At 44.5% G+C, this 23,454-nt stretch overlaps 2 protein-coding genes across 10 annotated transcripts; both read left to right on the top strand.

Moving 5' to 3' along the window:
• Positions 1-31: 31 nt before the first annotated feature.
• top2b (DNA topoisomerase II beta) lies at positions 32-13,442 on the top strand. 2 transcript variants are annotated; one of them, XM_049750416.2, is made up of 37 exons: positions 32-173; positions 421-530; positions 1,539-1,688; positions 2,012-2,102; positions 2,348-2,411; positions 2,549-2,694; positions 2,876-2,973; positions 3,083-3,295; positions 3,652-3,825; positions 3,958-4,059; positions 4,127-4,264; positions 4,334-4,472; positions 4,595-4,752; positions 4,883-5,008; positions 5,106-5,216; positions 5,389-5,494; positions 5,585-5,694; positions 5,762-5,854; positions 6,123-6,237; positions 6,594-6,715; positions 6,901-7,049; positions 7,569-7,800; positions 8,068-8,202; positions 8,280-8,480; positions 8,558-8,753; positions 8,819-8,910; positions 9,312-9,467; positions 9,582-9,665; positions 10,017-10,211; positions 10,415-10,541; positions 10,634-10,795; positions 11,064-11,241; positions 11,342-11,424; positions 11,510-11,674; positions 11,886-12,011; positions 12,246-12,319; positions 12,809-13,442. In XM_049750416.2, the coding sequence occupies exons 2-37, from the start codon at positions 486-488 to the stop codon at positions 12,947-12,949; spliced, it is 4,797 nt and encodes a 1,598-aa protein (XP_049606373.1). In that variant the 5' UTR covers positions 32-173; positions 421-485; the 3' UTR covers positions 12,950-13,442. The 2 variants fall into 2 exon arrangements, with proteins under 2 accessions (XP_049606373.1, XP_049606372.1); XM_049750415.2 differs by having other exon boundaries at positions 11,886-12,017.
• A 1,256-nt stretch (positions 13,443-14,698) lies between these two features.
• Positions 14,699-23,315, top strand: thrb (thyroid hormone receptor beta). Of its 8 annotated transcripts, none has more exons than XR_007487734.2 (11): positions 14,699-14,895; positions 17,489-17,533; positions 18,136-18,238; positions 18,485-18,828; positions 19,407-19,507; positions 19,594-19,741; positions 19,814-20,019; positions 20,290-20,376; positions 20,469-20,496; positions 21,367-21,504; positions 22,042-22,189. XR_007487734.2 is itself a non-coding variant. In XM_049750432.2 (11 exons), the coding sequence occupies exons 1-11, from the start codon at positions 14,820-14,822 to the stop codon at positions 22,759-22,761; spliced, it is 1,749 nt and encodes a 582-aa protein (XP_049606389.1). In that variant the 5' UTR covers positions 14,709-14,819; the 3' UTR covers positions 22,762-23,315. The 8 variants fall into 8 exon arrangements, 7 of the variants coding, with proteins under 7 accessions (XP_068505043.1, XP_068505044.1, XP_049606389.1 ...); XM_049750432.2 differs by lacking the exon at positions 20,469-20,496 and adding an exon at positions 22,520-23,315 and having other exon boundaries at positions 14,709-14,895; positions 22,042-22,300; XM_068648942.1 differs by lacking the exon at positions 20,469-20,496 and adding an exon at positions 22,520-23,315 and having other exon boundaries at positions 14,706-14,895; positions 19,814-20,376; positions 22,042-22,300.
• The last annotated feature ends 139 nt before the right edge of the window (positions 23,316-23,454 follow it).

Below are 23,454 nucleotides of genomic sequence, written 5' to 3'. Positions count from 1 at the left end.
GTTGCTCTTCCTTCGTTCTGATTGGTCGTCTGGCTCCCAATGGCGGAAGCGGGCGGGCGGTCAACGCTGCATTTAGCAAATAATCGTATTTATCTTGAAATGTATTGTGTGGCCATTTGAGTCAGTCGTCGTTATCGTTTTATTCTTTCGACCCTTGTTTTGCTATCCTCACGGTAATCCTATTTCATGTTTTGCTGTTGTCTTTATTATTATTTTTACTATTAGCATCTTTGTCGGAAACGTAGGCCTCGAATGGCTGAGTTTCCTAACAATAGCAGACGCACGATTCTGCATGTTTAGGATGTTTGTATCCCTTCAAACTGAATGAAACGACAACATGGGATTTAATTACGTTTCGAGATCTTGCAAGTATTGAGATCTACGTGTTTTGTAATACCACTCACTCACTGTACATTGAAGACTGGCAGCAGCAGCAGCAGCAGCAGCAGCAGCAGGAGCATTCAATTTGAGGATCACAAAGGAAGATGTCCTACGGCGCACCAGGGAGCGATGGGACGGCTACCTGGATGGTAATTAAGTCGCCCGCCCGCCCTCCCGCCCGAAAACCATTTCTCTTCAAATACATCGTATACAATGTCTATGTTGTTCCAGTAAATCAGCTTGCAAACGCATCAGGGTCGAATCTCAGTTTATGGGTTAGACAACAGTAGGCCAGTTGTAACAACTGAAAATAGATCTATCCACAACATATCACTAGCATCTAATAAAAGACAATAGGGAATGGATTTTTCTTTGAAATCACGGCAACATACGAGTTTTTCCTACTTAATTTAGAGGTAAAATTGTGTGACGTAATTATACATGACTGCAGTGTTTTCCAACCTTTTGTTACCTACCGTGAGTTCCCCCCCCCCCCTTGAGTCATGAATTAGTCTCCAAATGTAGAACACAACTGAGCAAAAAATGAAATTAATTTCATCTCCTATGTCAGAACTTTAAGGCTTTGTCCTATTTTAAGATTCAATTAAACACACACTTAAATATGTCTCTTTAAAAAAAGTAATATTAATACAATATTTTATGATTTATTTATGATTTAGCACCGCGCACAACTATTCATATCTAAACCAACATGAAATTTATATTAAGGCCACAAACTACCGACCCCTGGTTTCGATGAATCGCATTTTAAATGTGACACGATTTGCTCTAAAATGCAAACATCTGTATTTTAAATGAATTCAAGTGGATGAACGCTTTGACCGTGACGCTGTTAAAGTTCCGAGCACTTGCACTTGTCTTTTTGGAGCCACATTTTGTATCTCTTGGTATGAATTATAATGCACCTCATAGTTTCCTAGCCCTTCCTTCCTTCCTTCCTTCCTTCCTTCCTTCCTTCCTTCCTTCCTTCCTTCCTTCCTTCCTTCCTTCCTTCCTTCCTTCCCTCCCTCCTTCCCTCCCTCCCTCCTTCCCTCCCTCCCTTCCTCCCTCCCTTCCCTCCCTCCTTCCCTCCCTCCCTTCCTCCCTCCCTTCCTTCCTTCCTTCCTTCCTTCCTAACCTTTTCTCAATCTTTTCAGGAGGCAGCAAATGGCAAGATGGAGGGGCTCAAGAACGATAAGATTGGGTCCAAGCTGTCCGTCGAGAGAGTATACCAAAAGAAGACCCAGCTTGAACACATTCTCCTTCGACCCGACACGTACATTGGCTCCGTGGAGCCCATCACACAGGTAAGTCCCATTAATGATGCGTGAACAAAACAGCCTTGTGTATATTGACTGTACATGCACTGGCCATCATTTTTTACAAGTTATTTGCGCCACAAAAAACACCAAGCAGACCAAAGACTCACCGCCCAAATGTAATAACGGCAACTTTTCACATAGTCATTTTGTCACTTGCTGCCGGGTAACAACCAATCACGGCTCACCTGGCGTCCACAGCATGCATGCGATTCATTGTCATTTTTTCACCGCTGAAAATGGCTCAAGTGCACTCCCTTTAACAATGCATTTTCATACATGAGCCTTTCTTTTTTTTCTCTCTATCTCAGCTACTGTGGGTGTTTGATGAAGAGGTTGGACTAAACCAGAGGGAAATAACCTATGTACCAGGACTATATAAAATTTTTGACGAGATTCTTGGTAAGTCAACAATTTAGTTCCGATTCAATGACGTGATCATTTTGTTTTAGAAATAGGAGCATTTGGAAGTGACCCCTAACGTTTGAACGGTGGCGCGAGTGCCACTGTTGTGCTCGTTTTACCGTCCCTTTAAACTGCAAATTGTTTTCAAAGAATTGATCTTTTAGAGAGGTTATTTGTCACAGACTTGTGTCTTTTTGAGCACACAGCCTGATAAAATAGCATGCCGGTTTCTTCCTATCCAGTCAATGCAGCAGATAACAAACAGAGGGATAAAAACATGAGTTCCATCAAGATCAACATTGACCCGTAAGTACGAAAAAGCTCATGAAGTATTTTTTTTTTTTAATAATTAATAATAACTTAAGTCACACAGTTTGAAAGTCATGAACATTTTTATTCCGTGCTATCTTGCACTCATGAATCTTCTAATCCACTTCCACCAGTGAATCCAACACTATCTCTGTATGGAACAATGGTAAAGGAATACCAGTGGTGGAGCACAAAGACGAGAAAATGTACGTCCCGGCTCTGATTTTTGGTCACCTGCTCACCTCCAGCAACTATGACGATGATGAAAAAAAGGTCACGGGTGAGTAGAGGCACAAGGCCACAAACCAATCTGCAAATGAGTCAAAGGTTGTTCAGGCCACATAATAATCCTAATCTATGTACACTAATACTGTAACGTTCACAGCCAAAGTCGTTTCCACATCATTCAATTGTTCAGCCTCCTCCTCTCGTTGCATATCATTGTGTGTGTTTGCTCCCAGGTGGGAGGAACGGCTATGGTGCCAAACTTTGCAATATTTTCAGTACTAAATTCACTGTGGAAACTGCTTGCAAGGAGTACAGGCACAGTTTCAAACAGGTGGGGAAAATGGTGTCGTGTACATACACAAACGATGATACAGTAGCTCTGCACATCAAGCAGAACCCCCCGAAAAAGCATTGCTTTCTGCATTGTTCCCATGTGTTAGACTTGGCAGAACAACATGAGCAAGACTTCAGAGCCCAAGATCAAGTTCTTCGATGGAGACGATTTCACTTGTGTGGCTTTCCAGCCTGACCTCTCCAAGTTTAAAATGGACAAACTGGACAGGGATACCGTAGCTCTTCTTACACGCAGAGCATATGATGTTGCCGGCTCCTGCAAAGGTGTTAAAGTCACGCTGAATGGGAAAAAATTACCTGTAAGTCAAATTGACCTGCACATTTGCTTGCCAATATATCCGTACATACAAGGTGCTGAGAGGTGGCTTGGTTGTACAAGCTCGAAAAGGAAACCGTGGAGAATTTGTCCAAGTTTCATCCCAAACCTCCAATGTTCAGTGTCCCTATTCTAGCCACCACAGCAATACCACCGCTATTACACTTGGGATGTTGGAGAAAGATTCTGTATGCGATATAGGTGTTGACTGTAGCCACTATATCTATAATCGCCGCATTTGACAAGAAATGATCTTTTTGCTATCTGACAGAATGATTCCTTTTTTCCAAGCAGCAAAATGAGCAAATCGGATGTGCCTTTTTTTGCCCCTCTGTCAAGGTTAATGGCTTCCGCAGCTACGTGGATCTGTACGTAAAAGACAAACTGGATGAAACGGGTGTAGCCCTGAAGGTGGTGCATGAAAGCGTCAACGAGCGATGGGAAGTGTGCCTTGCGATGAGCGAGAAAGGATTCCAACAAATCAGCTTTGTCAACAGCATCGCCACCACCAAGGTGTGGAGAAAGTAGTCGCGTGCATTGATTCCGTCCGGGCCATTCTTTCGCACGCACACACACACACACACACGCGCGCACTCGCTTCTTGGATGAATGTTCAACGCTTTTGTCACCGGTGTTTTTGTCCAGGGCGGTCGGCACGTTGACTACGTGGTGGATCAAATTGTGTCCAAGCTGATTGAAGTGGTGAAGAAAAAAAACAAGGCAGGAGTGTCTGTCAAACCTTTCCAGGTGACTTCGAAAAGAACCCTTTCAAAATGGCGTTACGAACCCTCATTGACATGGAATCTTTCTGCAGGTCAAGAACCACGTTTGGGTTTTTGTCAACGCTCTCATCGAGAATCCAAGCTTTGACTCCCAGACAAAAGAAAACATGACCCTCCAGACAAAAAGCTTTGGATCCAAATGCCTTCTGTCTGAAAAGTTTATCAAGGCTGTAAGTGGCGTTTGAAATTGCTTTCAGCATCTGCCGTGGTTGACTTGATCTGTTCTCTGTCATCCGCAGGCCACCAACTGTGGCATTGTTGAGAGTATCCTCAACTGGGTCAAGTTCAAAGCTCAGACCCAGCTGAATAAGAAGTGCTCATCTGTCAAGCACAGCAAAATCAAAGGCATCCCCAAGCTGGACGACGCCAACGATGCCGGTCGGTGCCTGCCCGCCCGCCTGCCTGCCAAATTGCTTTAGCGACGCTTGTCTGGATTCCTAACGGTGTGTCGGACATGCGCGTGCCGATGCTTGTCTTTTTCCCCGCCGTCCGTCTTCAAGGTGGTAAACACTCCTCAGAATGTACTCTCATCCTCACCGAGGGGGATTCGGCAAAATCTCTCGCCGTTTCCGGACTCGGAGTCATCGGGCGCGATCGCTACGGTGTATTTCCGCTGAGAGGGAAGATCCTCAATGTACGCGAAGCGACCCACAAACAGGTATGTATGCGACAACCTATACATAGTTTGGCGTTCTCAAGTTGACCCATTAGTAGTGGCGGGGGGGGATAGAGCTGATGGCTGATCTTTAGGGCCTAGCATGAATTGCTTCATTCGATATTCACAACAGATCATGGAAAATGCTGAAATCAATAACATCATCAAAATTGTTGGACTCCAATACAAGAAGAGCTACGAAGACCCAGAGTCCCTGAGGAGTCTGCGTTATGGCAAGATCATGATCATGACTGACCAGGTGGCGCTGCACTCCCTTCGCTTGCTTGCAGTGTGTGTGTGTGTGTGTATGCCTGGTATACTCCAGTTCAAGTTCCCCACTTTCATGTCTCTCTTAGGATCAAGATGGGTCCCATATCAAAGGTCTGCTCATCAACTTCTTTCATCACAATTGGCCGTCCCTGTTGAAACACACCTTCCTGGAGGAATTTATCACACCCATTGTCAAAGTAAGGCAGGATTGTAACCCTGTTACATAGGATTTTTGACAATAAAGCAAACTTGAACTTGAACTTGATTGCGCATTGTCCGTATGCTCAAATGCTACGACTGGCAGCGAGCGAAACAGCAAAAGCAAAGCCCAGTTTCTACGCTTACTATTGCTGATTATATTTTGCGCAGGTTTCCAAGAATAAGCAGGAGCTGGCCTTTTACAGCATTCCCGAGTTTAACGAGTGGAAGAAACAGACAGAAAACTATAAAAGCTGGCATGTCAAGTACTACAAAGGTTTGCGCTTTCCACAACATTTCCTGCGTCGAAATGGACGACGGGCAAAGTGGTTCTTCTTATTGAGTCAATGTACGTTGTATGTTGTAGGTTTGGGTACGAGTACAAGCAAAGAGGCCAAAGAATATTTTGCTGAAATGGAGAGGCATCGCATCACCTTCCGATACAACGGTGCCGAGGATGACGCTGCCATCACCTTGGTGAGTGAGTTCAAGCTAACTTGAGTGGTGCGTCGACACTCAATACCCTGCTTGTTTTTTTCTTCAGGCCTTCAGTAAGAAGAAAACGGATGACAGGAAGGAGTGGCTCACCAACTTCATGGAGGACAGACGGCAAAGAAGAATTCACGGTCTCCCTGAGGTTAGTTCATTCCATCAAATTGAAGGTTTTACAAAATGGATTTGTAACCAATGAATTGAATCCATGCCATTGACACACATTTTGGAGGCGAGAAAGTTTCGACCGTTTTGGGGCATTTTGATGTGGCTGTATCCGCAATTTGAATGTTTTTTTTGTTTTTTGTTTTCCAAATGGGAAGCCGTTTGGAGCAGTTCTTTTCAAAGCACGCCCGCACGCACGCACGCACACACAAAGCGATACTACGACTTTTGTCTACGTGACATTTCAGCAATACCTGTATGGAACGCAAGCCAGACATCTGTCCTACAATGACTTTATCAACAAGGAGCTGATTCTGTTCTCCAACTCTGATAATGAGAGATCCATTCCTTCCTCGGTCGATGGTTTGTACAACCCGTTTCCTATTCTGGTATTGGTGCCGAGAAAAGTTGATTGACGGCAGTTCTAGCACGTACAGTATAGTTGTCAACGTTACAAAGTTCCACTGCAAGTATTTCAGTCACAGACTTGAAGGTTTATGCTTGCAGCCGTCCTTATCTTTGCAGGCCGTGCAGATATTGTGAAAACACCTCACAAATATACAATCTGATGGGATTAAAAAAAAAAAAAAAAAAAACCCACAATTGTTCAGGAAGTGAATCTCTGTAGGCCGCCGTAGCTCTGCGTTCTAACCGTTTTATCATTTTGATGTGGTGTTGACTCCTGTTTTGTCTGACTATCTCCCGTTTTTGTCCTTTAGGCTTAAAGCCTGGCCAAAGGAAAGTGCTTTTCACTTGCTTAAAACGGAATGACAAGAGGGAGGTGAAAGTTGCACAGCTGGCTGGCTCAGTTGCAGAGATGTCAGCGTATCATCATGGAGAGGTAGCATGAAGTGTCCACTGTAGATAATGCTCGCATTGGGCGAGCAAAGTTAAAGACTGTGAAAGAAAAAGTGTCAAACCTTGTCTGTATTTTTGCCAAGCAGGCAGAAATTGCCCATCAGAGCAAATAAGAACTAGATGTGATTTGGGTCACTTTGTCACTTGGTTTGCCATTTTTCTTTTCAGCAAGCACTCATGATGACCATTGTCAACTTGGCTCAAAACTTTGTGGGCAGTAACAACGTGAACATCCTGCAGCCACTCGGTCAATTTGGCACTCGCATCAATGGAGGCAAAGACGCCGCCAGCCCTCGTTATATCTTCACCATGCTCAGGTAAAGCCGTTTGTTCCGTTGATGATATCGATGCTCATCGGCAACGTTCGACTGGTATTCCGCTCCAATGAAGGCTCAGCTTGTGACATTTTTACGACACACGAGCACAATGTATGTATGTGCAAAGTGGAATGAGTTTCCGTGCACGTTTGCTCACGTGGTGTCTCTTCAATATTGTTTCTTTTTGTGTTATTTATTCCTTGTCTGTTTTGCAAGTTTCAATCATCAGATGTGCAGTGTGCAACCTAACATGACTCTATCTTGTGAGGAAGGGCGAACTAAGCAGAAAATCTGACTAAAGCTTCTTCTTGCAACTGCTCTAGGCTTTACTCCTACTTTTAGTTGCTTGGTAACAGACATGTATTTATTCAATCCCTCATGGACGCACCGTATTTCAAAGGATCTAAGGATGACTGTTTTTGGACCACATGTTTGTCGCGCTGCTGCTACATTTGAAGCCGACCCCTCGTCTTTTGTTGGCGTATGACGACTAAACATTGAACAAATCCTTTCCTGCAGTCCTCTTGCCAAGCTGTTATTTCCAGCAGTGGACTCCAACCTGCTGAAGTTCCTTTATGATGACAACCAGAAGGTGGAGCCAGAGTGGTACATTCCCATCATTCCCATGGTGCTGGTCAACGGCGCCGAGGGCATCGGAACAGGTTGGGCATGTAAGATTCCCAACTACGACCCCCGAGAGATTGTCAACAACATCGGTCGGATGCTGAACCACCAAGACCCGCTCGCAATGGTAAAGTGGCAAGAGAAAATGTTTGGACTTGTGATTTCAATTGCGGCCCTCCCTCCCGTACCTCCCTCCATCCCTCCCTCCCTCCCTCCCTCCCTCCCTCCCTCCCTCCCTCCCTCCCTCCCTCCCTCCACACTTTGCGCTTCACCTGTCGCCACATGGCTATTTCACAGCGTTCAAATACGCGACGACAGCTCAAGAGCCAGTTGTTTGTCTTTTCAGTAATATGTTGATTTTTTTTTTTTTCACTTAAAATGCATTTCCTAAAAGCTTCCCAGATATAAAAATTTCAAAGGGGTGATCGACGAACTGGGTCCCAACCAGTACCTGGTTAGCGGAGAGGTGTCGGTCCTCGACAAGAACACCATCGAGATCACGGAACTTCCTGTGCGAACGTGGACGCAGGTAGCCTCGAGCTGCGTATAAAAAGCTGCCCTTTGAAAATGAAGGACCAAGCGAGTCAACGTTTTGTCATACAACAGGCTTACAAGGAATCTGTGCTGGAGCCCATGTTGCAGGGCACGGAAAAAACGCCGTCGCTCATCAGCGATTACAAAGAGTACCATACAGATTCCACCGTGAAGTTTGTGGTTCGTATGGCTGAGGAAAAACTAGCCCAGGCTGAGGCGGCCGGCCTCCACAAAGTTTTCAAGCTTCAGTCCAGCCTCACCTGCAACTCAATGGTAGTAAGAAGTGAAGCGTTGGATCCGCTTGGAACGGTGGACGCTGAGTGAGGGTTTTTTGTCCCCCCCTTCGGCAGGTTCTCTTTGACCACATGGGTTGTCTGAAGCGATACGATTCGGTCCAAGACATTCTCAAGGAGTTCTTTGAGCTGCGCCTCCACTACTACAAACTTCGAAAGGACTGGTTGATGGGTAGCCTGGGAGCCGAAGCGGCTAAACTGTCCAATCAAGCTCGTTTTGTTCTGGAGAAGATCGAAGGGAAAATTTCAATTGGTGAGAGGGATGAAAAGACGAAAATGTTCAATCCGCTTCATCTTGGCCATTTTGTGTCCCGACAGAGAACAAATCCAAGCGCGAGCTGATCCGCATGCTGGTCCAGAAAGGCTACGAGTCTGATCCTGTAGCTGCCTGGAGCAAGGCTCAAGAAAAGGTACACTTGGCTTATGTTGGGCGCTTGGTTACCTGGGCAAATGTACCACATATTCGACCTCTGAAAATCAAACGGATATATTGGGAGTGAGGCTGCCCAACATCCTACTACATGGTTGAATTGCAGACACACCCACACACTCTCTCTTCATTCCAAAGAGAGCGACCGGAAAAGGGAAAGTGTGCTTTAGCGCAGTCCTCCGTATCTCTAGTAGCGTCTGTAGGAGCCCGACCGACCATGTATGATGACCATTTGAAGAAAACAAACAAAAGTGGATCGGTCGTGTCGAATCAAGCTTTAGCTGTATATACTGTAAACTAGGCTCTTGCCACCTCAGCTCCAAAAAACCAAAACAAAACAAATTACGGATTACATGGGATTTGCGTTGTGATCTCTCACAGGCGCAAGAAGATGACGATCAGAACGGAAACGAGAGTGACGGCTCATTTCACTCGGGTACGTCGTCGGGCCCAAATTTCAATTACATCCTCAACATGTCTCTATGGTGCTTGACCAAAGAGAAGGTGGAGGAACTCTTGAAACAAAGAGACCAGAAGGTAAGGTTAAGCACGTTTCTGTTTCTTGTCTGCTCTTTAAAAATTGGAGCTGCCTTTTAACCTCAAGTGGGACTTGAGTGGTTCATTTGTTTGTCATTCCTGGCTTTTGTGCAGACAGGAGAGCTCGAGAACCTCAAGGAGAAATCTCCAGAGCATCTATGGAAGGAGGACTTGGCCGTTTTCCTAAAAGAATTAGATGTAAGTGGTTAGGGTTTTTGCACCTCCTTATTTACCTGTTGAGGCTGAAAAAAGGGGCGTCAGCTTGTGGTAGGGAGGAAGGGAGGGAGCAGTATTTTAAGCAGGGAAGCTCCCAGCAACTTGCTTTTCCAGGGGATCCCGGGAATTTGCCATCTTAGAGGCTCTCTTTTCCTAGAAAGTGTGTAAAAAGGCTTCAAAGCCGTCCAGGTTCAAGCTTCTTTTGGCATGGCACCTGACAATGTTTGGGCTGAAAGTATAATAAGGCGTGACAAACAACCAGAGAGGTCAACGTTGAAGGAAACAAACATGATGTTGGCAAATAGTTCTTACTGTCTTTTGTGTGTTTGTCAGAATCTCGAGGCACTCGAGCGAGAAGAGCAAAATGTAGGCAAAGCCGTCAAACTCGTCAAAGGTAAAGTTGGTAAACCCAAAGCCAAGAAGCTGAATCTGGAGGAGACCATGCCGTCGTCATTTGGCCGCAGGGTGGAGCCTCCGTCTCAGCCGCTGAAATCTGAAGCAAACAAGAAATTGAGCAGAAAGAGGAAGGTAACGTCACGAGCCATTAGGAAGCGCCGTTGACATTGCTCATGTTTGTGAGGCCGTTGCCTTTCATGTGCAAGAAACGTGCAGTATGTTGGGGGAAAAGAGCTCAGCATATGGGCTGGCTGGGCATATGCAGGAAAGACGCGTTGCGTGACATAGGTAGGTCAAAGTTGGAGTCGGAAACAAAGGCCATGTTTCCTTTTCAGCTTGACTCTGAGCCACTTGTGAAGTTGGAGGGTGACGATGAGCTTTTGGGCCAAGATGCCACGACGGGCGAAAGTCCTCTTGTCAAACCAAAGACTCCACGTATGAAGAAGGACAAGAAAGAACCAGGTCAGAGAGTTTGGATTTGATTCCATATAAATGAATTGTACGGCAAAAAAAACCAAACCGTTTTTTTTTTTTCTTTGTTTATCCCTGCTCAGGAGTTCCCAGAGTGAGAAAAACCCCAGGGCCAAAAGGAAGTCCTGTAAAGAAGGTGAAAAAAAGAAATCCCTGGTCTGAAGATGAATCCAATTCAGACAGCGATCAGGAGAATAGTCAGCCCGTCATCATCCCAAGAGAAACAAAGTCTCAGAGGACATCAGGTACGCTTCACCATTTCAATGGCAGTCTTTCTTGCCACCTAAAATGCACATGTCATCAATTAGCATCAACTATTATTTATTGACATTTGTTTTCTTTCTTCGTGTCTAAGAAGCAGTCTGTTACTAAACGCAGTCAAACATATTTATATACATATATATATGTGTGTGTGTGTGTGTGTGTATGTATGTATGTATGTATGTATGTACGTATGTATGTACAGTACTTGGAAAAGAGCACTACTAATCAATACTCTGCTTATTTTGTCAGCATCCAAGCCAAAATACACATTTGACTTCTCAGAGGAAGAAGATGAGGCTGAGAATGAAGAAGACGACGATGACGACATTGTGGCCACTTCTATGCCCAATGCGTCGGAAAGCCGGGACTGTGACAGTGGCCGCGATGACGACGACGACGACGATTACGACAAAGATCAGAAGACCGTGTAAGACTAGGCATTGGAACTATTGACTGCTGCCCTATTTCCCTTTTTCCTTATTACAATAGTTTTGACTACGTACCTTTTAATAATCCCTCTTGTCTAGTTCCGGGCCTGTGGCTAAAAACAAAGAGACAGGCACTATATTCTCTTCTAAGTCTGTCTTCTCAGACGAGGGCAACGACAGCGGTGAGTGCAAACTTTGTTGTCCGTATCATGGGGGTCAACATAGCGACTGTTCCTCCATCTCTTGAAGTGCTTTCTATGCTTTTAGAGGGGTCCAAAGCTGTTGCTGTTGCTGCTGCTGCTGCTGCTGCTGCTGACGATGATGACGATGATGACGATGCTGACGATGCTGACGATGCTGACGTCGACCACAACAGTTTTTCCACCATTTCAAGCAGTTCTGCGTTTGACAGACAATCACTAGCAAAAAAAGGTAAAGTGTGTGTGTGTGCTAAAATATTGCATCTGAGCTTAACTATCAAGTGGCCTGCGTAATCCAGTCCCTTAAAGTCCGTTCCATCAAATTTGAGTTGCTTGCATTTACTGTCATTTGATGTTTCCTCCTGCACCTTATTTTGAGTTTTGGCCTTCTGCCAGCCAATTCCAATCCTAGCAAGTTTGACCAGGCTTTTCTCTTCGTCAAGGGTCCAAGACATCATCCGGCGCAGTTCCAAAAGCGAGGAAGACACCCACACAAAAAACAAAGAAAGCTGATAAATCACTCGGGGATTCTGACTCTGACACCGGGTCCAAGAAAGTATCTCCTAAAGGTACAGGTAAAGTCGTCGGTTCCTCCTCAGTTGATTTCAGTTCCGACAAGACCGCCGTCTACGTAGTATATGCTGTAATGAAGGAAATATTTTGGATGGAAAGTGCTTTAGGGACAGAGATATAAAAGAAAGGCTGTAAACTATTTCATTTAAAGTCCTCACAAATGCATTGGAAACCCGAAATCACAATTATGGCAGCATTTTTGCTGAATGGATTTGTTCAATTCTACGCAGGTAAAGGTCGAGGAACAAAGAAAATTCCATCTGACCCTGGGGATGACGAATACAGTCCAGTGAAGAAAAAAGGGGTATGTATCGTCGATGATGACATTCGAGCTCGCTACCAGTTCCTCGATGGGGAAATGGGTATCGTTTTTCAGGTTGCCTGTTTTCTTTCACAGTGATAGTGTTCTAATTTCATGATTTACGTATTCATTGGTTTGTTTTATTTATGAATGACTAGTGCAGATGTGAGCGGAACCTCATCTATTGCAGTTTTACCTCGCTATTTTGCCGTGTTTTCTCGCAGCGTCTGCCGTGACGGGAACGCCGTAGCGATCCGTCGTGGTAACGAGGGAGCCGAGTCGAAAGGCCAAGCGCTCCATTCACCGCATTTATCCAGTCGCTTTTAGACGCACAGGACAGGATTTGATAGATCAGGATGGTTATCAGGCTTCTGCATGCTTGCCGACGAGCTGCGCTATTTGTCCAATTGTGGTTTTCACGACGACAACAACAACAACAACAAAAAGAAGAAAGCCTCACTTGGCCGCTGTCTTTTCTGTGATTGGAAACAGAAGTGTCACGGTCCCCCGTCCAACGACGAGAACGACAGCAACAGTCAGGGTGCCACCAACGCTCCGTGCCGGGCCGGCCGCGCAAAGAAGGAGGTCAAGTACTTTGCCGAATCCGACAATGATCATGACATGTTTGACTAAATCCTCTTTTGACAAAGTTGGCTCGCTCCCCTCCTATGGAATTCTTTTACTCCCCACAGAATTTGTACATCTCCTCTTCAAATGTTATTTTGTTAATGGTATTGTTTTATTTTTTTATGTGTAGTTTGAAAATGTTGACGCATTTCTTTTTTATGTTGATTGAAACATTCTGTATTTGTCTGAGGCAGGTTTTAGAAGTTTAGAAAAGCTTTTAATTGTGAAAGGATAATGTCACTTTTTAAAGAAGTAAGACTAAACCATGAAATATGTGTCACCTTTGCTAGTTTTGGATGATTCAAGACAACGATGACATTGTATATGGAGCACTATTTAGTCACTCAAAACAAGTGCTTCACTTAAGTGTGTGTCAAATATATGACTTCTGCCGTGTGAAGAAGTAGCTGAAAATTCTTTTGTCTGTAACCAAAAGATGAACATAATTAACATCGAAACGCCAACAAATCATATTGGCTAATAAAACATGTTTCGACCAGTTTGAATTCACGTGACCTTAAACGGGAGAACTAATCTTGTAAACCTGGAAGTGAGACCAAGTGTGAAGTCAATTTGACGGCTAAAACGACGTACTTTATTTCTTTTTTCCCCGAACGTGACCCCGCCCATCGCAAAGCGCTTAACAACAAAAACGCTTATGTGAAGTAATCTCCGGTAATCTTTCGAGTTGATGTCATTTCCAGGACACGGAGTCGCCAGTCGCCCATTGTCCCGTCCCGCTCACCGCCATTGTCAATGCCTCGGCCGTGCGTTGCTCTCGTGTCGGTTAAGATGAGAATAGGGCGTGTAAATTGTTGACCCTTTTCCTCCTCGCACTTTGGCCAAGCCAACCAATTTCACACGAGTGTAATAACTCGAAGGGGCTCCTTCCGATGCTCACAGCCACATCCCTGCCACTCTGGCATCGGTGAGAGAGATTTTCCACTGTCTGCTTTGGCTCAACATCCTCCAAAGCAGATAGGAATTCATGCAAAGCTCTGAGGAATTCACTTCATTGTAAAATTACAACAGGGGAAATGTTCCTTCTTCTTCTTCCAAAAAGAAAAAAGCCTGGGCAGACAACGCCTGACACGGGAGGCAGGAGCGGTCAACTTCAAGCGTATATGCTTGTCTACTTAAAGCAGGCAAAACCTTGTCCTCTATCTCCTGAAACCTTTAAGCGCCGAGGCAACTCGTGTGTATGCAAGGCCACATCATCACGCCTGAGCAGAGAACACCCGGAGGGAGGGAGCCATTTTTTTGTATTTATTTCTAGTCAAACGACCTAGAATTTTCCCACGATTTTCTTGTCCTTGTGAGGTTGGCCTTCACCTTTCTCCCGTGTGCCTGCCGCACTGCCTCTTCAAAAGTAAGTCCACTTTGCAATCATCTCAGTGCTATATAGTTGCCACATCCTTTGTGTTAGAGTACACAGAGCTTAGCATTCGCGAATCAGCAACACGCCTGTGTATTCTATCACACACACACACACACACACACACTCACACACACAAGGCACAGTCACACTCCCATAAAAATGTTCCTTCCCGAGCTTCACTTTTTAATGTCTGCATTTTTCTGGAGTAGTAGTATACAATCTTTTGTGATTTGTTTTGTTTATGCTGAGTAGAAAGAAAAAATAAATTTTTGTTATACAGAACTTGGTGCGTTTTGTGTGTTTGAGTCAGTTGTGATCACTAATCGGTGACAGGTGTTCCCATTTTATTTAATATAGCTCCAAATTCAAACACCAGGTTTTTTTTTTTCTCTCATTTGAAGCAAAACGAATAAAAGGGGTGTAATACCCGCTCCATTTCAGTAGCTCACAAGCTGGAGACATTTCTAAGGAATAATCAACATTGCTTTAGGCAGGGAAATGATCATCTTCAGCTTTTCTAACAACGTTCAATTAGATAGAGATTCACCCCACAGAAGGCGTAACAATCACCTGGGTGAGTATTATAAATATTATTTACTTGTAAGTGCCCTGGTTTAATTGAAATACACTTTCGTCTTTACTGAAAACCTTTGCGGTATGCCAGAAATGAAAGGTATTATTGCAACTGAACAGTTTAATAAGCAAGTAAAAGTTTACTGTGCATATTTTGATTTGAAACCAGCATCGTAGCTTCAAAACAACAAGCAAAGATAAAAAAAAGATAGGTTGCTTGAGAATATTTTGCCTACATACATCAAAACCTATGTCATAGTCAGTAACATCACTACTGGTCTGCAAAAATCCTCTCAATTTTGTTTTTAAAAAGACATGGAGTGCTTAACGAGAGACATTGCCGTAGTTTTACTGTGCCTAGACTTAATGTTAAAAAAACAAACAACAACAAAAAATACTTGTGGATTTGTTCCGTGAACATTTTAAACATACTTTTTTTGTTTCGTGTGTGCGTGTGCGCTAGTGTGCGTGTATAGTTTTCCCATTAATACTATCCACCCAGACAACAGATTGTTTCAATTATTGATAGGTGCTCCTCTGTCTGATAAACACTTGAGCATACACGGCAGCTATTTAAACTCCAAACAAGATTAGTGCACGTCAAGGACATCACCTCATTGAAAAGTTAAACTGGTATCAAGCCTTCTTTGCACTCAGATTTGCCTCAAATGGCCTGCCTCATACCAGCTGTTGCTAGTTAATTACAGCTACTTGCCAACCACTCACACATATTAGACAGAATTTTTTTGAGACGCTAAAATAAATTTGAAAAGCTTTTGCCAATGAAAGAAAGCATTGTTAATGATCCATCATTATCCTGGCGCAACAACAAAAAACAGATTTTGTTTTTTCATTGTTACATTTGTCTTCCAGTTATTACTGGCACCGATTTCTTTGAAAATGAAAAATGCGCAATTAAACGTTTCACCCTTTCAACAAGAATATTTTCACAAACGAGTCGTAAACAAACCCGGATGAGCCAAATTCAGATGTTGGATACTGTCATAACCACTCGATGGTAAATGATGGGCTCCCAAATACAAAACTAGATATTTAAAAGGAGAAATACAAAATCTCAATGCAAGAGTTGCCTTGTTTGATAATACTAATACTAATGTCACATGACTAAAGAACTGAGGAAACCCTCTTTAATTTTACAAAACCAGAAATTATACAAGTTATAGTATTAGCACTATGATGAAAAATAAGTTTGTGGATGTCTTCAGCCCGAGACTCTTGTGTGACATTTTGACAAGATATGGTCACGTGGCTCAGGTTACAGCGGCTATTGTAGTGAGGACGATGCTGGATTTGAAAAACTATTCAAAACGGCAGACTTCCCAGTAGGTTTGCCATGTGACTTTCTCATAGGTCTCAGGCTGTTACATAGACCTCCAAATTGTCATAGATCTTGGTGAAACAACCGAACCTTAAAAAAAAAAAAAAAAAAAATGGATGGAATCGCACGAGATTTATCTCGGAAAATGCACTTTGGAGTCTCCAGGGTGGTAGAATAGTTTAGGGAGTGAGAAGTTTTTATAATCTATTTGGGGGACATTTTTGACGCCGTTGTATCACTTGTATCCATTTATTATGACCTACGATTATCTTTTACCTATGACGTCACAGTCTTTGGGGCGGCGCTCGCAAACAGGTGTTTCCAAACATTTTGGCAAATCCGCCATCTCCATTACTCCAAATTGACACAACTCCAGGATGATGCCGAAGTGGAGAAATGTTACGTTGGTGGACGCATTAATGCACACAACTCATGACACCGTCCCTCAGCATCAGAAGGTCGAAGGAGAGCCTGGTCAATTAAAATTTTCAAGTCCTGTTCGTTTGTGCCAAGCAGGCACTTCAAGCACGAGTGTTTCCGAAAAGATTCGCCGAAAGACGTCGTTTAATGAAACGAGTTCAGCTTCAATGGAAACGACGGACGGACACTGTAAAGCCGTAAGCTTGAGATGACACAAAAATAATCAACTGTATTTCACTTTCATATTATTGTGTGTCTATGATGCCCTCGTCTGCATAGCATTAGCATCTCTTTCTGCGGATTTTGGAGCTGTGCGCTCTGTTTTCACTGCTTGTGGATGTATTTTGAGTGGTTGTATCCGATGAATTGCATCGAAGGTGCGGGTTTATTCTTAGGGAACACAATCATGTGTGAAATGCATTCGTCAGCTTCTCGCTAACGCTAGCATTAGCTTACTGCGTAGCTTGACTGCAGCGCTTGATTTTAAGACGGCTTCATAAATATTGAGGGCATTTGTTTTGTTACGTGTTATGGATGGATGGATGGATGGATGGACGGACGGACGGACACGTCTGCTGTTAACGTGTTTGAATCAATTAAGAAGCGCAAAAAGAGGCGCACACCATGCGGGGTGTGAAGTGTCTCGTTTGCTTGTCAAGAGACCGCACCAAAAACGGCTTGCGCTGACGAGTAATTCAGACAAAAGGGAAGGATTTATAACCATGATATACTTGTTTATGATTTGTTAATGGTTTCAAATTGGTTTCATTTTACCTTGAGGGACTTTCTTATTGCCATCCCTCTCTCCCACACATCCACCACTTATCTTGCTCAGGGTCACAGAGTGCCGGAGTGCATTTCGACCAAGTTGGGGTGAAAGGTGAGCGACACACTGGATTGATTACCAAGGCACACATAGAACTCAACAAGCATTCACCCTCACATCGCCAAAGTGAGGTGAGTGGATCACTACAGCACGAGTGTAAATGCTCAATGTTTGGAGCCAAAGATATATATATATATCGGATGAATTCTTGTACCCCCCAAAATCACAGCCCGTTTGTTCAGCCATTAACAGCATCGACAAAGAGAGCGATCCATTTTCTAAATGTGCTCAATCGGTTGTCAAATTAACACGCACGCGCGAGCGCACACACGCGCGCGCGCGCGTAGTAGCGCTATCTGGAAAACCAAACTCATTTAACCAAATTGCGACAAAGGCGCTATCAATCAGCCCAACACCGATGCCATCGAAAGGGAAGTTATCGGCGTAAATGTCACGTCTCCTGTCTTCGATAATGAGGTCGGCTTAGTTTTCTGCTTTGTTTCATATTGCATTCTAATATTTCCAAGTGGCTATTTAGCATCGGAGGGAGCACCGCCAAAGGTCTTAATCTGTGACATGGTCTGTGGCACATCAAGGATTTGTGGAGTGTGAGATTAGGGCTGTACGTCGTCATAATGCTCTACGTCTCAATTCAGCCGTGTGGTGGTGGCGGCAGTGGCAAGCGTATGAGCAGTTACTTGCTGTGGCCTGTGACGTTGCTGAACGTCTGAGGATACAAACCTTCACACCTTTGCTCTGGTAGGTTGGAATTTTTTTGGGCTTGCTTTTTGAGGCTTGCTGCAGATTTCGATCCTGATCCTATCCCACACCGGGTTTTTTGGGTTGGTTTTTGAGGCTTGATGCAGATTTCCAACCTGATCCTATCCTCCTCCATGATTAATGTTACGTGCTTTTGAATGTTCTTATTAATGTCATTGTTTTTGTTGTTTTTCCCTCAAATTCATTGCTGACATACTTGAGCCGTCCGTGTTTTGCTCTTTCTAGGATGAACCACTGCATCGCAGAAATTTCCGAGATGTATCACTCTATGGTTGGCGACTACACAATTCAGGGCGGCGGAGAACACTGCGTGTACGCCGGCGACGGTCCGGGCTACGGACACTGCGAAGCCCAACCTCTTCACCATCATCCGCCGTGCCTGGAGCACGTTTGGCCGTCGAGCCAGCGCGATCATTATTTGCACGCTTGTGTCCCGTCCGCTTTGAAGAGTGACTTTTGCAGCACGGAGATCCCGCTCAATCATTTTTATCATCACCCCGAGCATTCTTCCGAGATGAAATCGGACCTCTCGCATGTGCAATGGATGCAAGGCTCCCCCATCAAGAAAGGTAGGATAACCTGCAACGGCTGGCTTCATTATTGATGTCTTCTGAAACCTTTTTCATGTATTTATTAATTAGGGCTGACTCTTTGATCAATGATGTCTGGGATTTAAGTCTCAGCATAAATCCAAGTCCTGGCGTCAGTCATGCAGTAGGATTCCTTATTGATTGGATTATTATTGATTGGATGCGGAGACAGCAGAAGGTTGGTGCGAGATAATAATTGCAAAGGGAGCATTGAATTGAAAAAGTTGCTCTCATTCAAAGCAGCAACTGAATTTAAAACGCTCGTGAAAAATCCCCCATTTTCCTGCAAAGGTCAGCACTTCACGGTGGCCAAGAACCAAAGCCAATTCACTTGACAATTTGCAGGTGTCTGGAAAGAGGCTCAAAGTTCGAGTAGCTTGCAACTCCCAGTTTACGTTTACTGTCAAACTAAAGATAAAAGACGCATTTGAGGGAATTTGCTCGAAACCCAAGGAGTCAAATTAGCCCCCAGGTGGATGAGGCGAGGACATTTTGGCAGGACTATGTCCAGTCAAGGCTAACACTGCTTTCCTTCTTCTCCCCGGCCCCCTCCCCAGGGTACATCCCAAGTTACTTGGACCACGACGAGCTATGCGTCGTGTGCGGGGACAAAGCCACGGGCTACCATTATCGCTGCATTACCTGTGAAGGCTGTAAGGTAAACAACGGATTGATTGGACGAGCAAATGGAAGACTCACTCAGTCCCTACGTACCTACCTCCGTACGTACCTTGTGCTGTCTAGGGCTTTTTCAGGCGGACAATTCAGAAAGACCTGAAGCAAAGCTATACTTGCAAGTACCAGGAAAAATGTGCCATAGACAAGGTGACCAGGAACCAGTGCCAGGAGTGTCGCTTCAACAAATGCATTGCCGTAGGAATGGCGACTGACCGTAAGGTGACAAATGACATCATCTTACCAACATTTGAATGCACTGAGGTGTTGGTTGTCCTTGTTCTTCAAGTGGTGTTGGATGAGAGCAAGCGGCTGGCCAAGCGCAAGTTGATCGAGATGAACCGGGAGCGTCGCCGCAAGGAGGAACTCCAAAAAACCCTGTTGGATCAACGTGAGCCCACGCAGAAGGAGTGGGACCTCATTCGCATGATTACTGAGGCCCATATGGCCACAAATGCACAAGGAAATTACTGGAAGCAGAAGCGCAAACTCTTGGTAAGAGATAGCTATCATCCTCCTGTGCCAGGCATCATGTGTCATTTGCACTGCGCAGCGCTTTGTCATCTCACCTCACCTCACCTCACCTCACCACGCCACAGCGAGCGTTGGCCCATTAAAGTAAACTTCTTTATTTCGCCTGTCTTCAACTTCAATCGGCAGTTGATGTTAAGTCGCTCTGATTTTTGGATGACCTGTTTGTTTGTTTCTTTGTTTGTCTGTCTGTCCTTCATTTCAACGTCACACCCGATGTTGCTTATCCGACAGGTGGAGGAAAGCATGCTTCTTAATGAAATCACACGCAATTTATTCGATACCTCTGACCAGAATGCGTTGGCGACCAAGGAAACCAAGGTATGACGCAACACTCTGTATGGATCCATTTCTGGCACCACTTTCCACCCAAAACGTTTGTCGTCCTTTGTTGTTTTATGTTCCCGCAACAGCCGTGGTTGCTGAAACTGAGTAAATCAGGTAAAACTCACGACAGTACACTCCCAACGCAGGTGGCCGAAAGCAGCAACGATTCCGTCGTCAAGTATGCGAGTTTCAAATGAATTGTGAACATTCCTCTCCCTACGGTTGGCATCGAGAAAGAACGTGCTGTGCTGTAGTTCTCATGCTTCCCTGTTACAGCAACTGCTACCGATTTGACCAAGAGTACAAAATTTATCGTTAGTCATAAGAATTGCTCAATGGTAGGTAGAATGACGCGTTCTTTACACTAGCGCTGGGGGGGGGGGGGGGGGGGTACTATCATGAAAGACTGTGATTGGCCACTCAAATGGGCAAACTTGAACCACAATGGAATTATGTTGAGGTTTATTCTGCAATGTAAGACCTTTATTAAAGCCAGTGGTGGGCATCGTGTTCAGTCTGTATTTCAGCAGATCTTCCCATTCAGCCAAAGGCCGTCAAAAACGGACTTACCCGTACGGCGTCAGGTGCCGCTCACCTGCCATGCAGCCAAATGAAGAAAAATGAGCAAACCGAGACTGCAATGACACACACGTGTGCCGTCTTTTTTTTCTTTTTATTTCATTTCATCCGTCACGCGTGTCTGTTTTACGTTGGTCTGCGTGCGTATCGGGGTGTCACGGTTTTGAAGCGAACCGGAAAACTGCAGTTGAACATTGGTTGCTGGTGAGAGCAGCTACATACATAACTGGTATGACATGCCAAAGATCCAGCCTCTCTCTCACCTGACCATATAGACTGGGATTATCCATTGTACCATTTTGATTTGACTTTGCCCACCTCTGATTGATGAAATCACTGCAGTCTTCTATTTCTATGACTGACTGTTTGAGAGTACGACATGTCCTTGTTGTCTTTTCATTTCAGCCTACAAACATTGGTCATTCATCCAGCGTAAATAGCCCTGCAGTGGATTTAGAGGCATTCAGGCAATTGACAAAAATTATCAGCCCTGCCATAACACGAGTGGTGGACTTTGCCAAAAAGCTCCCTATGTTTGGTGAGGTACGTGCAGCCACCCAATCCATCACATTTGAAGTACGTAAGTGTCAGTGATGCCAGTGCTTTATTGTCTGGGCGTGCCCAGATAGACTGAGGACGACGACAGTGGTAACCACTACGTATATGAGGAATTTTGCACGTGCTTACCAACCAATTTTCCATTTCCCAACCGGCCTGAATCCAGCCACGTTGCTGCTCGCAGATGTTGATTTATTTATTGGGTCTTTTTTCCCAAGCCTAGCTTCTACTACGCTTCACCATAAGCTCACGCTGTGGCGGATCAATTTGATGCCTCTGGAGTTACGGCAGTTCTGCACATCACCCTTATTCTTCAAAAATAGGAGGAAGCAGCACACAGCACCACCCCATCTCCACTCCTCTGAGATTCTATTTTTTTTTTTAGAAACTCCACTAGACATTTGTGTGCCTCTGCTGAATTGTCTAACCAAATGTAATTGGTTTTAATTCAAGCAAAAAGAAAGTATGAGTTTGAGGTCCTGTGGACTTTTTTCAAAACAAATGCTTTTTTTCTTGTGACAGCTGCCGTGTGAAGATCAGATCATCCTGCTGAAAGGCTGCTGTATGGAAGTCATGTCGTTGCGCGCCGCCGTTCGCTACGATCCAGAGAGCGAGACGCTGACAATTAACGGAGAGATGGCAGTCACACGAGGACAACTTAAGAACGGAGGCTTGGGTGTGGTGTCGGATGCCATTTTCGACCTTGGTGTCTCGCTGTCCTCCTTTAACTTGGATGACTCCGAGGTGGCTCTTTTACAAGCGGTTATCCTGCTTTCATCTGGTAAGCCTTATGTCGGAAAACGTCAGCCCCAAAAATGAGTCCTTTTGCATTTCGAGTTTGCTTGCGGTGCACTTTCGTTTAAGCGCAAAGCAGGTTGTCGTTATAAAGTTGGACCATAATTGTTTCCAGACCAAAATAAATGCGACGTTCATACGTATCTTTTCCATTGTTGCCTGTATCGTACAGTCAAAGCGCTGAAAGCCTGCTTCCTCTCCTCAGATCGTCCAGGCTTGAGGAGCGTGAAGCGGATTGAACGCTGCCAAGAGGAATTCCTGCTGGCTTTGGAACATTACATCAACTATCGCAAACATAAAGTCGCTCATTTGTGGCCAAAGCTGCTGATGAAGGTGACAGACCTGCGAACGATTGGCGCCTGCCACGCCAGCCGATTCCTTCTCATGAAGGTGGAGTGTCCCACTGAGTTATTCCCTCCTCTGTTCCTGGAGGTATTTGAGGACTGATTGGAGGATTCCGATTGCAAACATTGTATGTGTGAGCACTTGAATGGCGTATAATAGATGGGACTTTCACATTATGCACTACTGAGTATCACTTCATTTTGTAACTGTAGTGAGTAGTTTGGTGATTGGGTGTCTTAGCGTTCTTCTTTTTTATTTTTTACTTTGTATTGTTTACTTTGTGTTGCTGCAGGGGATTTCACCTTTCACCAGCCCTGCTCTTAGCATAGGTCCTCTTTGTCTTGTTGATGATACAGTAGGATTGTTTTAAAACATCTGTTCATTAACAGTGTTGCCAGTGAACTTGAACAGGTAGCGTAGTTACTTCACTGGTAAGTTCTTTTTAAAAGTAACCAAGTTACATTACAAGCTACATTCTTAGTTACTTTCAGCAGAAGCAACCATACCACTTAACGCAAAAACGACTACTCTTTTTGCCATTGTCGTATACGGAGTGTGTTTATTGGTACCATTGTCGTGTAGGAAGTGTGTTTATTGGTATAATGGATTGATTTAAAATTCAACTATTTTTCTAGCATTAAAACAAACAACCGTCATGAATGGCCTCCTTGTTTTTGTTTGAATAATGTTTCTCAGAAATGCACAATACCCTCCCTATTTTGCTGGTCCATCAACAGCAGGGCCCTTCCTGCTTCTCCGTGAATGGTGGCCCGAGTCGTCCACTCAGCCAACCAA

The sequence above is a fragment of the Syngnathus scovelli genome, chromosome 19, assembly GCF_024217435.2.
Source record: "Syngnathus scovelli strain Florida chromosome 19, RoL_Ssco_1.2, whole genome shotgun sequence".
Lineage (NCBI taxonomy): Eukaryota > Metazoa > Chordata > Actinopteri > Syngnathiformes > Syngnathidae > Syngnathus > Syngnathus scovelli.
This window is presented reverse-complemented; position numbering and strand designations above follow the sequence as displayed.

Coding starts and splice junctions, on each gene's coding strand:
- top2b (XM_049750415.2), top strand. CDS start 486: ATGTCCTACGGCGCACCAGGGAGCGATGGGACGGCTACCTGGATG. Junction 2,103..2,347: donor AATTTTTGACGAGATTCTTG/GTAAGTCAACAA, acceptor CTTCCTATCCAG/TCAATGCAGCAGATAACAAA. Junction 10,542..10,633: donor GAAGGACAAGAAAGAACCAG/GTCAGAGAGTTT, acceptor ATCCCTGCTCAG/GAGTTCCCAGAGTGAGAAAA.
- thrb (XM_068648942.1), top strand. CDS start 14,820: ATGATCATCTTCAGCTTTTCTAACAACGTTCAATTAGATAGAGATTCA. Junction 17,534..18,135: donor CGACCAAGTTGGGGTGAAAG/GTGAGCGACACA, acceptor GTCTCAATTCAG/CCGTGTGGTGGTGGCGGCAG. Junction 18,239..18,484: donor ACCTTCACACCTTTGCTCTG/GTAGGTTGGAAT, acceptor TGCTCTTTCTAG/GATGAACCACTGCATCGCAG.